The 18993-nt window shown below is 45.3% G+C and overlaps 1 protein-coding gene across 3 annotated transcripts in view; it reads right to left on the minus strand.

The window, feature by feature from the left end:
- Positions 1–1152: 1152 nt before the first annotated feature.
- Positions 1153–18993, minus strand: part of LOC110514271 (regulator of G-protein signaling 7-like) — a 30288-nt gene continuing 12447 nt past the window's right edge. Inside the window, exons 7-13 of one of the 3 annotated variants that reach the window (XR_005053436.1) lie at positions 17446–17556; positions 12621–12746; positions 8420–8606; positions 6096–6185; positions 2759–2795; positions 1433–1783; positions 1153–1321 (exon numbers count right to left, since the gene is read on the minus strand). Coding sequence is in view for 2 of the 3 variants with exons in the window: in XM_036989249.1 (XP_036845144.1) it covers positions 2775–2795; positions 6096–6185; positions 8420–8606; positions 12621–12746; positions 17446–17556 (535 nt within the window). In the remaining variant the exon portion in view is untranslated. Of the gene's footprint in view, positions 1784–2758; positions 2796–6095; positions 6186–8419; positions 8607–12620; positions 12747–17445; positions 17557–18993 lie in introns of all 3 variants that reach the window. The other 2 variants (XM_036989249.1, XM_036989242.1) reach the window with 2 other exon arrangements.

Genomic DNA, 18993 nt, shown 5'->3' on the forward strand with positions numbered 1-18993 from the left:
GACATTTACAGAAATATTGGTAACACTTGATTGGATTTCATAACCAACACATTCATGGGTTATGGGTAATTAATGTGTTAAAACGTCTACATAGGTACCCTTGAAATAAAATGTTCCAGAAATATGAGTCATGTAAAACTGGTAACGGTTGTAGCTTTAATACATCCAATCAGTGAGTGGAAAACATTTAAATGTGATAGAAAAATAAACCAATGAGACATTTGGGGCTCGATTCAATCCGTAGTGCTTAAGACCTGCGCTAGAGCGCAATATTAATTTGAAGACAATGTTCCCGCGTTCATGGAGACGCTATTCATGGTAAGTACTGCATAACACTTAGTGTGTTGAGAAATCTGTTATGAATCTATTGTAATGTTATAAAAATTGTATAAACTGCCTTAATCATGACTTAATCATGAGAATACATCATCTCTAGCAGTGCTTCCTGGGAATGGCAGTCAATGACGAACATAATCCAATAGAGCTACAAGAAGATGTTTCTTGGTTTGACAGATTCATTTTTTTTTAGCATGTCTTGTTTTTTGTTTTGTTTACATATTTGACACGTTATTCCCAGCTTGCGATGGAGTTGGGAGACGCACAGCGATGAGATCCAGTTGATACGTAGCTAATGGTATGTTCATAGAGGACAAGGCATTTGTGAGTTCACTTGATGGAGTTGGGAGACGCACAGCGATGAGATCCAGTTGATACGTAGCTAATGGTATGTTCATAGAGGACAACAACAACAACAACAACAACAACAACAACAACAACAACAACAACAACAACAACAACAACAAGTCCAAGAGGCCTTGATCCTAATGTTTTGTACTGCTGGGGACAGAATGAAATGTCAGGATAGGAAATCAACTCCTTTCACGTCAGACCTACTTGTCTGTCTGTCGAGTGGTGGATCCTCGAGACGGACAAGACTACATTAATGAACAAATGATCTGGTCCTCTCTCCTCTCTCTCCCTAAAACATTACATTAATGTACAAATGATCTGGTCCTCTCTCCTCTCTCTCCCTAAAACATTACATTAATGTACAAATGATCTGGTCCTCTCTCCTTAAAACATTACATTAATGTACAAATGATCTGGTCCTCTCTCCTTAAAACATTACATTAATGTACAAATGATCTGGTCCTCTCTCCCTAAAACATTACATTAATGTACAAATGATCTGGTCCTCTCTCCTCTCTCTCCCAAGGCTAAAACATTACATTAATGTACAAATGATCTGGTCCTCTCTCCTCTCTCTCCTAAGGCTAAAACATTACATTGTTCCAGGGTGATTCCATCTAAATGATTTGACCTAAAAAAAAAGGAGACAAATAGACAGAGGATTGATACTAAGGATTCAATAAGGAGTCTATTCAATTAAGTATCGTGAAGTTCATTGTTACCCAACCCAATTGAAATGTACCTTCAATGTTTCTGCGTTAGCTCATTTCACTGTAAACGCTTCACATGTCCCCTCAATCAGAGGTTACCTTTAAAATGTTCTATCAATGTGATCTGTAATGCTTCAGCGATACATATAACATAGATCCCTAAGGCCTGGATTCAATCAGATCTAACTTTATAACCCAGCGATACCAGATGCCCACATAGCAGCTGTTTCCTCATTGGCTTATAGGTGGGTACTGTGTTGGAGCCACTGTGTTGGAGCCACTGTGTTGGTGCCACTGTGTTGGTGCCACTGTGTTGGAGCCGAAGTCACGTCGGTGAGCCGCTGCTGTTGTGATCGTTGTCACGGAGCCACACCTGTCCCACTCTCGCGTTAGAGAGAACGAAGGAGAAAGTTTCGTTTTTTTAATAGAAAATAACGAAGGTCATAATTAGAAAATCCCTCAACTAATATAATAAGGATATCAGCACAATGGAGGTGTAGGTTAGAACACATTCCAGTCTTGTAACAAGGCTGCATAGGATTTATACTGATACGACTAGAAGCATCCGCGTTAGGTATAACAGCCGGGATCTTCACAGCTCCAACACAGTAAAACCTCCGACGTGGCCTAACTTAAAACAACAGCACTGCAATTCTGTTGTCTCAGATCTGATTGGAACAAGCCCTCGATCTGTCACATTTGAGTTACAAGTTAAGCACTAAATAGGACACACTTTGTATAGCATAGTGTTTTAGGGACATGAAGCTGGGGTTAGAGGTTAGGGGTTAGGGTGGAGCTGGGGAGTGGACATGAAGCTGGGGTTAGAGGTTAGGGGTTAGGGTGGATCTGGGGAGTGGACATGAAGCTGGGGTTAGAGGTTAGAGTAGAACTGGGGAGTGGACATGAAGCTGGGGTTAGAGGTTAGAGGTTAGAGTAGAACTGGGGAGTGGACATGAAGCTGGGGTTAGGAGTTAGAGTAGAACTGGGGAGTGGACATGAAGCTGGGGTTAGGGGTTAGGGGTTAGGGTGGATCTGGGGAGTGGACATGAAGCTGGGGTTAGGGTAGAGCTGGGGAGTGGACATGAAGCTGAGGTTAGGGGTTAGGGTTGAACTGGGGAGTGGACATGAAGCTGGGGTTAGGGGTTAGGGTGGAGCTGGGGAGTGGACATGAAGCTGGGGTTAGAGGTTAGGGGTTAGGGTGGAGCAGACATGAAGCTGAGGTTAGGGTGGGGTGGGGCTGGGGAGTGGACATGAAGCTGGGATTAGGTGTATGTAGAGTTAGGGGTTAAAGGTCAGGGGTTAGGTGTATGTAAGGTGAAGGGTTAAAGGTCAGGGGTTACGGTTATAATCATCTTTACCTGGAAATGGAGTTCCTCAGAATAAGTTCTTACTTTTCTGTGGACAAAAATAAAATGGGATAAATTAACCACAGCCTGCATATCACCGTCTCTGTGCATATATCTGTACATATATACTCATCATGTGGACAAAATCTTACATTGCAGTCGACTCAGCAGATATTTCATTTTTTATGAAGGACAATGTTCAAAATTGTAAACCACAAAGGAGGGTTTCAAGATCATTGTGATTTGCGGAGGGAAAATATTTTTGAATGGGATCATTGACACGATGGACCAGACTGCTGTGAGTCAGTGTGATAACGATGGACCAGACTGCTGTGAGTCAGTGTGGTAACGATGGACCAGACTGCTGTGAGTCAGTGTGGTAACGATGGACCAGACTGCTGTGAGTCAGTGTGGTAACGATGCACCAGACTGCTGTGAGTCAGTGTGGTAACGATGGACCAGACTGCTGTGAGTCAGTGTGGTAACGATGGACCAGACTGCTGTGAGTCAGTGTGGTAACGATGCACCAGACTGCTGTGAGTCAGTGTGGTAACGATGGACCAGACTGCTGTGAGTCAGTGTGGTAACGATGCACCAGACTGCTGTGAGTCAGTGTGATAACAATGGACCAGACTGCTGTGAGTCAGTGTGGTAACGATGCACCAGACTGCTGTGAGTCAGTGTGGTAACGATGCAACAGACTGCTGTGAGTCAGTGTGATAACAATGGACCAGACTGCTGTGAGTCAGTGTGGTAACGATGCACCAGACTGCTGTGAGTCAGTGTGGTAACGATGCACCAGACTGCTGTGAGTCAGTGTGGTAACGATGGACCAGACTGCTGTGAGTCAGTGTGATAACAATGGACCAGACTGCTGTGAGTCAGTGTGATAACAATGGACCAGACTGCTGTGAGTCAGTGTGGTAACGATGGACCAGACTGCTGTGAGTCAGTGTGGTAACGATGGACCAGACTGCTGTGAGTCAGTGTGGTAACGATGGACCAGACTGCTGTGAGTCAGTGTGGTAACGATGCAACAGACTGCTGTGAGTCAGTGTGGTAACGATGGACCAGACTGCTGTGAGTCAGTGTGATAACAATGGACCAGACTGCTGTGAGTCAGTGTGGTAACAATGGACCAGACTGCTGTGAGTCAGTGTGGTAACGATGGACCAGACTGCTGTGAGTCAGTGTGATAACAATGGACCAGACTGCTGTGAGTCAGTGTGATAACAATGGACCAGACTGCTGTGAGTCAGTGTCATAACAATGGACCAGACTGCTGTGAGTCAGTGTGGTAACGATGCAACAGACTGCTGTGAGTCAGTGTGGTAACGATGGACCAGACTGCTGTGAGTCAGTGTGATAACAATGGACCAGACTGCTGTGAGTCAGTTTGGTAACGATGCACCAGACTGCTGTGAGTCAGTGTGGTAACGATGGACCAGACTGCTGTGAGTCAGTGTGTCAACGATGCACCAGACTGCTGTGAGTCAGTGTGTTAACGATGCACCAGACTGCTGTGAGTCAGTGTGGTAACGATGCACCAGACTGCTGTGAGTCAGTGTGGTAACGATGCACCAGACTGCTGTGAGTCAGTGTGGTAACGATGCACCAGACTGCTGTGAGTCAGTGTGGTAACGATGGACCAGACTGCTGTGAGTCAGTGTGATAACAATGGACCAGACTGCCGTGAGTCAGTGTGGTAACGATGGACCAGACTGCTGTGAGTCAGTGTGGTAACGATGGACCAGACTGCTGTGAGTCAGTGTGGTAACGATGGACCAGACTGCTGTGAGTCAGTGTGGTAACGATGGACCAGACTGCTGTGAGTCAGTGCGGTAACGATGGACCAGACTGCTGTGAGTCAGTGTGATAACAATGGACCAGACTGCTGTGAGTCAGTGTGGTAACGATGGACCAGACTGCTGTGAGTCAGTGTGGTAAGGATACAGACCTAGTAGAGTCATCTGTAAACACGAATCACTTCGCTTTTTCAGCCCCTACACCACTTACCCTGTTTACCAGTGTTTCAGCCCCTACACCACTTACCCTGTTTACCAGTGTTTCAGCCCCTACACCACTTACCCTGTTTACCAGTGTTTCAGCCTCTACACCACTTACCCTGTTTACCAGAGTGTTTCAGCCCCTACACCACTTACCCTGTTTACCAGTGTTTCAGCCCCTACACCACTTACCCTGTTTACCAGAGTGTTTCAGCCCCTACACCACTTACCGTGTTTACCAGAGTGTTTCAGCCCCTACACCACTTACCCTGTTTCCCAGAGTGTTTCAGCCCCTACACCACTTACAGTGTTAACCAGTGTTTCAGCCCCTACACCACTTACCCTGTTTACCAGAGTGTTTCAGCCCCTACACCACTTACCCTGTTTACCAGTGTTTCAGCCCCTACACCACTTACCCTGTTTACCAGAGTGTTTCAGCCCCCACACCACTTACCCTGTTTACCAGTGTTTCAGCCTCTACACCACTTACCCTGTTTCCCAGAGTGTTTCAGCCCCTACACCACTTACCATGTTTACCAGAGTGTTTCAGCCCCTACACCACTTACCCTGTTTATCAGTGTTTCAGCCCCTACACCACTTACCCTGTTTACCAGAGTGTTTCAGCCCCTACACCACTTACCCTGTTTACCAGTGTTTCAGCCCCTACACCACTTACCCTGTTTACTAGTGTTTCATTCCCTACACCACTTACTGTGTTTACCAGTGTTTCAGCCCCTACACCACTTACCATGTTTACCAGTGTGTTTCAGCCCCTACACCACTTACTGTGTTTACCAGAGTGTTTCAGCCCCACAAAACACTTACCCTGTTTACCAGAGTGTTTCAGCCCCTACACCACTTACCATGTTTACCAGAGTGTTTCAGCCCCTACACCACTTACCGTGTTTACCAGAGTGTTTCAGCCCCTACACCACTTACCCTGTTTACCAGTGTTTCAGCCCCTACACCACTTACTGTGTTTACCAGTGTTTCAGCCCCTACACCACTTACAGTGTTTACCAGAGTGTTTCAGCCCCGACAAGAAAGCTGAAGTATGATAGACACTGTAGGGAAGACATTCATAGTGATAGGTGCTGGACTGTCAACACCATAGTTGAGCTTCCTGATCACCCTGTCCTGCTGGCTCTGCTGCCAATACAATGAGATTATATTGTCTTGTGATTTGATATTTGACTGATGTTTTCATAAATTGATTTGGAGTGTAATTCCTCTGCTCTGTATTGAACCTCTCATCCATCCGTCCGTCCCGAGCTGCTGTAATCCTCCACAGATACAGCTGTGACCCAGAGTCAGACGTCCGGCCTCCTCAGCCAGTTGTTTACCTTCTTCTTGGCCTGTAGCAGCTCCTGGTAGAAAGTAGAGCGGAGGAAGCGGCTGTAGGAATCACTCTTCATCAGCTTGTAGATGTGCTCCTGAAACAGAGAAGGTACATTCCAATCTTACTGTGTAGAGACCCACCAATAACCCCACTCCATTATAACGCACCAATAACCCCACTCCATTATAACCCACCAATAACCCCACTCCATTCTAACCCACCAATAACCCCACTCCATTCTAACCCACCAATAACCCCACTCCATTCTAACCCAACAATAACCCCACTCCATTCTAACCCACCAATAACCCCACTCCATTCTAACCCACCAATAACCCCACTCCATTCTAACCCACCAATAACCCCACTCCATTCTAACCCACCAATAACCCCACTCCATTCCAATCTTACTGTGTAGAGACCCACCAATAACCCCACTCAATTCTAACCCACCAATAACCCCACTCCATTCTAACCCACCAATAACCCCACTCCATTCTAACCCACCAATAACCCCACTCCATTCTAACCCACCAATAACCCCACTCCATTCCAATCTTACTGTGTAGAGACCCACCAATAACCCCACTCCATTCTAACCCACCAATAACCCCACTCCATTCCAACCTTACTGTGTACAGACCCACCAATAACCCCACTCCATTCTAACCCACCAATAACGCCACTCCATTATAACCCACCAATAACCCCACTCCATTCTAACCTTACTGTGTAGAGACCCACCAATAACCCCACTCCATTCTAACCCACCAATAACCCCACTCCATTCTAACCCACCAATAACCCCACTCCATTATAACCCACCAATAACCCCACTCCATTATAACCCACCAATAACCCCACTCCATTCTAACCCACCAATAACCCCACTCCATTCTAACCCACCAATAACCCCACTCCATTATAACCCACCAATAACCCCACTCCATTCTAACCCACCAATAACCCCACTCCATTCTAACCCACCAATAACCCCACTCCATTCTAACCCACCAATAACCCCACTCCATTCTAACCCACCAATAACCCCACTCCATTCTAACCCACCAATAACCCCACTCCATTCTAACCCACCAATAACCCCACTCCATTCTAACCCACCAATAACCCCACTCCATTCTAACCCACCAATAACCCCACTCCATTCTAACCCACCAATAACCCCACTCCATTCTAACCCACCAATAACCCCACTCCATTCTAACCCACCAATAACCCCACTCCATTCTAACCCACCAATAACCCCACTCCATTCTAACCCACCAATAACCCCACTCCATTCTAACCCACCAATAACCCCACTCCATTCTAACACACCAATAACCCCACTCCATTCTAACACACCAATAACCCCACTCCATTCTAACCTTACTGTGTAGAGACCCACCAATAACCCCACTCCATTCTAACCCACCAATAACTCCACTCCATTCCAACCTTACTGTTTACAGACCCACCAATAACGCCACTCCATTCTAACCCACCAATAACCCCACTCCATTCCAACCTTACTGTAAACCAACCCACCGACAACCCCACTCCATTCTAACCTTACTGTGAACCAACCCACCAATAACCCCACTCCATTCTAACCTTACTGTGTAGCAACCCACCAATAACCCCACTCCATTATAACCTTACTGTGTTCCAACCAACAAATAACCCCACTCCAACCTTACTGTGTTCCAACCCACCAATAACCACACTCCATTCCAACCCACCAATAACCCCACTCCATTCTAACCTTACTGTGTACCAACCCACCAATAACCCCACTCCATTCTAACCTTACTGTGTTCCAACCCACCAATAACCCCACTCCATTCCAACCTTACTGTGTCCCAACCCACCAATAACCACACTCCATTCCAACCCACCAATAACCCCACTCCATTCCAACCTTACTGTGTACCAACCCACCAATAACCCCACTCCATTCTAACCCACCAATAACCCCACTCCATTCCAACCTTACTGTGTACCAACCCACCAATAACCCCACTCCATTCCAACCCACCAATAACCCCACTCCATTCTAACCTTACTATGAACCAACCCACCAATAACCCCACTCCATTCTAACCTTACTGTGAACCAACCCACCAATAACCTCACTCCATTCTAACACCTGTCTAAAAATGTGGGCAAAATCAGAATCTGGACAAGAAAGGACAAAGGACGCATGTTAGCACCAGGTATAAACGGGGCTGGAGAGTCACAAAGAAGTAATTAAACAGAACATTGTTCCTATTCAGCTGCAGTATTACTCTCCCCATTCAGAACACTACTTCCTGACTCCTCACAGACCTGTGCGTCCTCGAAGGCGTATCGTCCGGGGTCCTTGACATTCTGTGTGGTCTTGTCGTAGCTCTTGGAGTCAACGTTAATGGCACTGGGGGCCCCGGGGGCCAAGAACTCCTGCCAGATCTCCTGGACCCTTGTAGGGACCTCCCGAATCGGCCTCTTCTTCACCTCCTGAACCGCCAGCCAGAACCTGGACCACAGACAGATAACCAAAGGATGTTTAACACAACAGAACCTGGACCACAGACAGATAAAGGAATGTTAAGCACAACAGAACCTGGACCACAGACAGATAAAGGAATGTTTAACACATCAACAGAACCTGGACCACAGACAGATAAAGGAATGTTAAACACAACAGAACCTGGACCACAGACAGATAAAGGAATGTTTAACACATCAACAGAACCTGGACCACAGACAGATAAAGGAATGTTAAACACATCAACAGAACCACAGACAGATAAAGGAATGTTAAACAGAACAGAACCTGGACCACAGACAGATAAAGGAATGTTTAACACATCAACAGAACCTGGACCACAGACAGATAAAGGAATGTTAAACACATCAACAGAACCTGGACCACAGACAGATAAAGGAATGTTAAGCACATCAACTTAACCACAGACAGATAAAGGAATGTTAAACACAACAACAGAACCACAGACAGCTAAAGGAATGTTTAACACATCAACAGAACCACAGACAGATAAAGGAATGTTAAACAACAGACAGATAAAGGAATGTTAAACACATCAACAGAACCACAGACAGATAAAGGTTAAACAACAGAACCACAGACAGATAAAGGAATGTTAAACATATCAACAGAACCACAGACAGATAAAGGAATGTTAAACGCATCAACAGAACCTGGACCACAGACAGATAAAGGAATGTTAAACACAAAATAACCTGGACCACAGACAGATAAAGGAATGTTAAACACACCAACAGAACCACAGACAGATAAAGGAATGTTAAACACATCAACAGAACCACAGACAGATAAAGGAATGTTTAACAACAGAACCACAGACAGATAAAGGAATGTTTAACACACCAACAGAACCACAGACAGATAAAGGAATGTTAAACACATCAACAGAACCTGGACCACAGACAGATATAGGAATGTTAAACACATCAACAGAACCACAGACAGATAAAGGAATGTTAAACAACAGAACCACAGACAGATAAAGGAATGTTAAACACAACAACAGAACCACAGACAGATAAAGGAATGTTAAACAACAGAACCACAGACGGATAAAGGAATGTTAAACAACAGAACCACAGACAGATAAAGGAATGTTAAACACAACAACAGAACCACAGACAGATAAATGAATGTTAAACAACAGAACCACAGGCAGATAAAGGAATGTTAAACAACAGAACCACAGACAGATAAAGGAATGTTAAACAACAGAACCACAGACAGATAAAGGAATGTTAAACACAACAACAGCACCACAGACAGATAAAGGAATGTTAAACAGCATAACCACAGACAGATAAAGGAATGTTAAACAACAGAACCACAGACAGATGAAGGAATGTTAAACAACAGAACCACAGGCAGATAACGGAATGTTAAACAACAGAACCACAGACAGATAAGGAATGTTAAACAATAGAACCACAGACAGATAAAGGAATGTTAAACAACAGAACCACAGACAGATAAAGGAATGTTAAACAACAGAACCACAGATATATAAAGGAATGTTAAACACATCAACAGAACCACAGACAGATAAAGGAATGTTTAACACATCAACAGAACCACAGACAGATAAAGGAATGTTAAACAACAGAACCACAGACAGCTACAGGAATGTTTAACACATCAACAGAACCACAGACAGATAAAGGAATGTTAAACAACAGAACCACAGGCGGATAAAGGAATGTTAAACAACAGAACCACAGACAGATAAAGGAATGTTAAACACAACAACAGAACCACAGACAGATAAATGAATGTTAAACAACAGAACCACAGACAGCTACAGGAATGTTTAACACATCAACAGAACCACAGACAGATAAAGGAATGTTAAACACATCAACAGAACCACAGACAGATAAAGGAATGTTAAACACATCAACAGAATCACAGACAGATAAAGGAATGTTAAACACATCAACAGAACCTGGACCACAGACAGATAAAGGAATGTTAAACAACAGAACCACAGACATATAAAGGAATGTTAAACAACATAACCACAGACAGATAAAGGAATGTTAAACAACAGAACCACAGACAGATAAAGGAATGTTAAACAACAGAACCACAGACAGATAAAGGAAGGTTAAACAACAGAACCACAGACAGATAAAGGAATGTTAAACAACAGAACCACAGACAGATAAAGGAATGTTAAACAACAGAACCACTGACAGATAAAGGAATGTTAAACAACAGAACCACAGACAGATAAAGGAATGTTAAACAACAGAACCACAGACAGATAAAGGAATGTTAAACAACAGAACCACAGACAGATACAGGAATGTTAAACAACAGAACCACAGACAGATACAGGAATGTTAAACAACAGAACCACAGACAGATAAAGGAATGTTAAACAACAGAACCGCAGATAGATAAAGGAATGTTAAACAACAGAACCACAGACAGATAAAGGAATGTTAAACAACAGAACCACAGACAGATACAGGAATGTTAAACAACAGAACCACAGACAGATAAAGGAATGTTAAACAACAGAACCACAGACAGATAAAGGAATGTTAAACAACAGAACCACAGATATATAAAGGAATGTTAAACACATCAACAGAACCACAGACAGATAAAGGAATGTTTAACACATCAACAGAACCACAGACAGATAAAGGAATGTTAAATATGTTCACTGGAAGTGAAAAGTGAAAGTGTGACGTTACAGGTGACCTATTCCGTACAATAACATTGTCAAGTAAATACAAATATAAATTGAACGGGGTCCTGTTCAGGACACAAGTAGGGACAGGAGGTATGTGGAAAGGTAGCTTTGTGTACCGACATGGTTCCCGCAGCCACTTTCCTTACGAAAAAGCCGACACCTACCTAGCCGTTGTTTTGGCGGTGATGGCTGTGAAACCGTGTTAGAGCTGTCCAATCCACAAGCGACTCGCGGCATTATACCTAAAGCGGACGTTGCCATTGGCTGCACGGCGTAGCATTAAGATAAAACCCAGCCTCGTTTACAAGTTTGAACACTGGAATGTGAGATGTAATCTACACCTGGATTAGACTGATAGAAATCCTCATTGTTTCCTTTGAATGATTTTCAACTTGAGTCATTATTTTTATATAGAGCCTACGCTTTCTCAGTCTGTATTTCTTACAGGAGTGGGATGGAAGCGGCTTAGTGACAATGACCACATGAGCAGCTGCTCACCGATTTGACAACTCCATCACAGATCCACCTCTCCACAACGCCAAAACACCAGCTCTGCTGGTTGAGTACTGATTGAATATTAGTGAAAGTATAAATCAGATATATCTGCATCACAGTTCACGCTCCAAACTACAGTAATCTGACAGGAAGCTCTTCCAGCGTGTCAACATCTATACGCTCCAAACTACAGTAATCTGACAGGAAGCTCTTCCAGCATGTCTACATCTATACGCTCCAAACTACAGTAATCTAACAGGAAGCTCTTCCAGCATGTCAACATCTATACGCTCCAAACTACAGTAATCTGACGGGAAGCTTTTCCAGTATGTCTACATCTATACGCTCCAAACTACAGTAATCTGACAGGAAGCTCTTCCAGTATGTCTACATCTATACGCTCCAAACTACAGTAACCTGACAGGAAGCTCTTCCAGCATGTCAACATCTATACGCTCCAAACTACAGTAATCTGACAGGAAGCTCTTCCAGTATGTCTACATCTATACGCTCCAAACTACAGTAATCTGACAGGAAGCTCTTCCAGTATGTCTACAGTCCTGTAGCAGCATTGGGAATTATGTCAAGCAGAGGGAGCCAGAGAGCAAATTAAATTCTACTACAGGCCAGTTGAAACACGTGTTTATATTCCATAGTAGAGTACTATACTAGACTAGAGTACTAGAGTAGAGTACTAGAGTAGAGTACTAGACTACTAGACTACAGTAAAGTACCGTAGAGTACTAGAGTAGAGTATAATACAGAGTAAAGAACAGTAGACATACCTGAGGTTCTCTGAGCTGAACTCTGACTCCAGGAACTTGAGGAACTGTTCTCTCCCAACAGGATCCTTCAACACCTCGTTAATCCCAAAGCCCCACCTCTTCACTCTCAGCTGGCCCGGCTCCTTACTACAGAGACAGATATTTTTTTAATTTGACCTTTATTTAAGTTAAGAACACATTCTTATTTTCAATGACAGCCTAGGAACAGTGGGTTAACTGCCTTGTTCAGTGGCAGACGACAGATTTGACCTTGTCAGCTCGGGGATTCGATCTTGCAACCTTTTGATTACTAGTCTAACACTCTAACCACTAGGCTACCTGCTGGTTACTGGCCCAACGCTCTAACCACTAGGCTACCTGCTGGTCACTGGCCCAACGCTCTAACCACTAGGCTACCTGCTGGTCACTGGCCCAACGCTCTAACCACTAGGCTACCTGCTGGTCACTGGCCCAACGCTCTAACCACTAGGCTACCTGCTGGTCACTGGCCCAACGCTCTAACCACTAGGCTACCTGCTGGTCACTGGCCCAACGCTCTAACCACTAGGCTATGCTGCCGCCCCACTACAGGCTCCTTACCATAGAGAGAGATTGGTTCTTGAAACAACTTGTGTTGCGAGAGGCTCTACACTCAAAGAAGATATTTGAAAGGTTGTTTATTCATTGAATACAACACAGACTGTACTGACTGCTGGGCCACTTCTCAGTACCTTCCCTAGCCTGGCCAGCCACTCACTACATAATAACAACACAGACCGTCCTGACTGCTGGGCCTCTTCTCAGTACCTTCCCTAGCCTGGCCAGCCACTCACTACTTAATAACAACACAGACTGCTGGGCCTCTTCTCAGTACCTTCCCTAGCCTGGCTAGCCACTCACTACTTAATAACAACACAGACTGCTGGGCCTCTTCTCAGTACTTTCCCTAGCCTGGCCAGCCACTCACTACTTAATAACAACACAGACTGTACTGACTGCTGGGCCTCTTCTCAGTACCTTCCCTAGCCTGGCCAGCCACTCACTACTTAATAACAACACAGACCGTCCTGACTGCTGGGCCACTTCTCAGTACCTTCCCTAGCCTGGCCAGCCACTCACTACTTAATAACAACACAGACTGCTGGGCCTCTTCTCAGTACCTTCCCTAGCCTGGCTAGCCACTCACTACTTAGTAACAACACAGACCGTCCTGACTGCTGGGCCTCTTCTCAGTACCCTCCCTAGCCTGGCCAGTCACCCACTACTTAATAACAACACAGACTGCTGGGACACTTCTCAGTACCTTCCCTAGCCTGGCCAGCCACTCACTACTTAATAACAACACAGACTGCTGGGCCTCTTCTCAGTACCTTCCCTAGCCTGGCTAGCCACTCACTACTTAATAACAACACAGACTGCTGGGCCTCTTCTCAGTACCTTCCCTAGCCTGGCCAGCCACTCACTACTTAATAACAACACAGACTGTACTGACTGCTGGGCCTCTTCTCAGTACCTTCCCTAGCCTGGCCAGCCACTCACTACTTAATAACAACACAGACCGTCCTGACTGCTGGGCCACTTCTCAATACCTTCCCTAGCCTGGCCAGCCACTCACTACTTAATAACAACACAGACTGCTGGGCCTCTTCTCAGTACCTTCCCTAGCCTGGCTAGCCACTTACTACTTAGTAACAACACAGACCGTCCTGACTGCTGGGCCTCTTCTCAGTACCCTCCCTAGCCTGGCCAGTCACTCACTACTTAATAACAACACAGACTGCTGGGACACTTCTCAGTACCTTCCCTAGCCTGGCCAGCCACTCACTACTTAATAACAACACATACTGCTGGGCCTCTTCTCAGTACCTTCCCTAGCCTGGCTAGTCACTCACTACTTAATAACAACACAGACTGCTGGGCCTCTTCTCAGTACCTTCCCTAGCCTGGCCAGCCACTCACTACTTAATAACAACACAGACTGTACTGACTGCTGGGCCTCTTCTCAGTACCTTCCCTAGCCTGGCCAGCCACTCACTACTTAATAACAACACAGACCGTCCTGACTGCTGGGCCACTTCTCAGTACCTTCCCTAGCCTGGCCAGCCACTCACTACTTAATAACAACACAGACTGCTGGGCCTCTTCTCAGTACCTTCCCTAGCCTGGCTAGCCACTCACTACTTAGTAACAACACAGACCGTCCTGACTGCTGGGCCTCTTCTCAGTACCCTCCCTAGCCTGGCCAGTCACTCACTACTTAATAACAACACAGACTGCTGGGACACTTCTCAGTACCTTCCCTAGCCTGGCCAGCCACTCACTACTTAATAACAACACAGACTGCTGGGCCTCTTCTCAGTACCTTCCCTAGCCTGGCTAGCCACTCACTACTTAATAACAACACAGACTGCTGGGCCTCTTCTCAGTACCTTCCCTAGCCTGGCCAGCCACTCACTACTTAATAACAACACAGACTGTACTGACTGCTGGGCCTCTTCTCAGTACCTTCCCTAGCCTGGCCAGCCACTCACTACTTAAAAACAACACAGACCGTCCTGACTGCTGGGCCACTTCTCAGTACCTTCCCTAGCCTGGCCAGCCACTCACTACTTAATAACAACACAGACTGCTGGGCCTCTTCTCAGTACCTTCCCTAGCCTGGCTAGCCACTTACTACTTAGTAACAACACAGACCGTTCTGACTGCTGGGCCTCTTCTCAGTACCCTCCCTAGCCTGGCCAGTCACTCACTACTTAATAACAACACAGACTGCTGGGACACTTCTCAGTACCTTCCCTAGCCTGGCTAGCCACTCACTACTTAATAACAACACATACTGCTGGGCCTCTTCTCAGTACCTTCCCTAGCCTGGCTAGCCACTCACTACTTAATAACAACACAGACTGCTGGGCCTCTTCTCAGTACCTTCCCTAGCCTGGCCAGCCACTCACTACTTAATAACAACACAGACTGTACTGACTGCTGGGCCTCTTCTCAGTACCTTCCCTAGCCTGGCCAGCCACCCACTACTTAATAACAACACAGACTGCTGGGCCTCTTCTCAATACCTTCCCTAGCTTGGCTAGCCACTCACTACTTAATAACAACACAGACTGTACTGACTGCTGGGCCTCTTCTCAGTACCTTCCCTAGTCTGGCCAGCCACTCACTACTTAATAACAACACAGACTGTACTGACTGCTGGGCCTCTTCTCAGTACCCTCCCTAGCCTGGACAGCCACTCACTACTTAATAACAACACAGACTGCTGGGCCTCTTCTCAGAATCAGTGACAACCACAATGTCCACGTTGGTTTGGGAAGACACACATTTGTTATTGTAACTCTGACCAAGAGAGAGAAGGATAGACTGAGGTTAAACCCACCTGGTCTCCAGTGAGAGTGAGAGTGAGAGTGAGAGAGAGAGAGATAGAGAGAGAGAGAGAGAGAGAGAGAGAGAGAGAGAGACTCACTCACTCACTCACTCACTCACTCACTCACTCACTCACTCACTCACTCACTCTGACAGACTGAGGGTGAACCCACCTGTGCACACTGTCCACAAAATGAGGTGGAAACTGAGCTGCAATTCCTAACCTCCTGCCCAATGTATGACCATATTAGAGAAACATATTTCCCTCAGATTACACAGATACACAAAGAATTCGAAAACAAATCCAATTTTGAAAAACTCCCATATCTATTGGGTGAAATTCCACAGTGTGCCATCACAGCAGCAAGATTTGTGACCTGTTGCCACGAGAAAAGGGCAACCAGTGAAGAACAAACACCACTGTAAATACAACCCATATTTATTTATTTTATCTTGTGTCCTTCACCATTTGTACATTGTTAAAACACTGTATATATAATATGACATTTGTAATGTCTTTATTGTTTTGAAACTTCTGTATGTGTAATGTTTACTGTTAATTTTTATTGTTTATTTCACTTTATATTTTATCTACCTCTCTTGCTTTGGCAATGTTAACACATGTTTCCCATGCCAATAAAGCCCTTGAATTGAATTGAATTGAGAGAGAGAAGGACAGACTGAGGGTGAACCAACCTGGTCTGCAGTAACTCTGACAGAGAGAGAGAGAGAGAAGGACAGACTGAGGGTAAAACCACCTGGTCTCCAGTAACTCTGACAGAGAGAGAGAAGGACAGACTGAGGGTGAACCCACCTGGTCTCCAGTAACTCTGACAGAGAGAGAGAGGGACAGACTGAGGGTGAACCTACCTGGTCTCCAGTAACTCTGACAGAGAGAGAGAAGGACAGACTGAGGGTGAACCCACCTGGTCTCCAGTAACTCTGACAGAGAGAGAGAGAGAAGGACAGACTGAGGGTGAACCCACCTGGTCTCCAGTAACTCTGACAGAGAGAGAAGGACAGACTGACGGTGAACCCACCTGGTCTCCAGTAACTCTGACAGATAGAGAGAAGGACAGACTGAGGGTGAACCCACCTGGTCTCCAGTAACTCTGACACAGAGAGAGAGAGAGAAGGACAGACTGAGGGTGAACCCACCTGGTCTCCAGTAACTCTGACACAGAGAGAGAAGGACAGACTGAGGGTGATCCCACCTGGTCTCCAGTAACTCTGACAGACAGAGAGAGAGAGAGAGAAGGACAGACTGAGGGTGAACCCACCTGGTCTCCAGTAACTCTGCCAGAGAGAGAGAAGGACAGACTGAGGGTGAACCCACCTGTTCTCCAGTAACTCTGACATACAGAGAGAGAGAGAGAGAGAGAGAGAGAGAGAGAAGGACAGACTGAGGGTGAACCCACCTGGTCTCCAGTAACTCTGACAGAGAGAGAGAAGGACAGACTGAGGGTGAACCCACCTGGTCTCCAGTTCCCAGATGGTGATGTCATCAGAGATCCAGGGGTTGGAGGTCTCCGGGGAGGTGAAGAAGGGGTCATACTCCACATACTGCTCTGTGTAGCTCAGCAAGCTGCATAGGGAGTACACCAATCACACTGCTCACTGACAATATGTACACCAATCACACTGCTCACTGACAATATGTACACCAATCACACTGATCACTGACAATAAATACACCAATCACACTGCTGACTGACAATACGTATACCAATCACACTGACAATACGTACACCAATCACACTGACAATACGTACACCAATCACACTGACAATACGTACACCAATCACACTGACAATACGTACACCAATCACACTGACAATACGTACACCAATCACACTGACAATACGTACACCAATCACACTGATCACTGACAATACATACACCAATCACACTGACAATACATACACCAATCACACTGACAATACGTACACCAATCACACTGACAATACATACACCAATCACACTGACAATACGTACACCAATCACACTGACAATACGTACACCAATCACACTGATCACTGACAATACATACACCAATCACACTGACAATACATACACCAATCACACTGACAATACGTACACCAATCACACTGACAATACATACACCAATCACACTGACAATACGTACACCAATCACACTGACAATACGTACACCAATCACACTGACAATACACACACCAATCACACTGACAATACATACTCCAATAACAGCCTTGTCTACTCCAATAACAGCCTTGTCTACTCCAATAACAGCCCTGACTACTCCAATAACAGCCTTGACTACTCCAATAACAGCCCTGACTACCAGTCTGTTTTCAGACAGTATTCCAATAACAGCCTTGACTACTCTAATAACAGCCTTGACTACTCCAATAACAGCCTTGACTACTCCAATAACAGCCTTGACTACTCCAATAACAGCCCTGACTACTCCAATAACAGCCTTGACTACTCCAATAACAGCCCTGACTACTCCAATAACAGCCCTGACTACTCCAATAACAGCCCTGACTACTCCAATAACAGCCTTGACTACCAGTCTGTTTTCAGACAGTACTCCAATAACAGCCCTGACTACTCCAATAACAGCCTTGACTACCAGTCTGTTTTCAGACAGTATTCCAATAACAGCCTTGACTACTCCAATAACAGCCTTGACTACTCCAATAACAGCCTTGACTACCAGTCTGTTTTCAGACAGTATTCCAATAACAGCCTTGACTACCAGTCTGTTTTCAGACAGTACTCCAATAACAGCCTTGTCTACCAGTCTGTTTTCAGACAGTACTCCAATAACAGCCCTGACTACTCCAATAACAGCCTTGACTACTCCAATAACAGCCTTGACTACTCCAATAACAGCCTTGACTACCAGTCTGTTTTCAGACAGTATTCCAATAACAGCCTTGACTACCAGTCTGTTTTCAGACAGTACTCCAATAACAGCCTTGACTACCAGTCTGTTTTCACAGTGTGTGTGTGTGTGTTTGTGTGTGTCTGTGTC

The sequence above is a fragment of the Oncorhynchus mykiss genome, chromosome 1 (assembly GCF_013265735.2).
Source record: "Oncorhynchus mykiss isolate Arlee chromosome 1, USDA_OmykA_1.1, whole genome shotgun sequence".
NCBI lineage: Eukaryota > Metazoa > Chordata > Actinopteri > Salmoniformes > Salmonidae > Oncorhynchus > Oncorhynchus mykiss.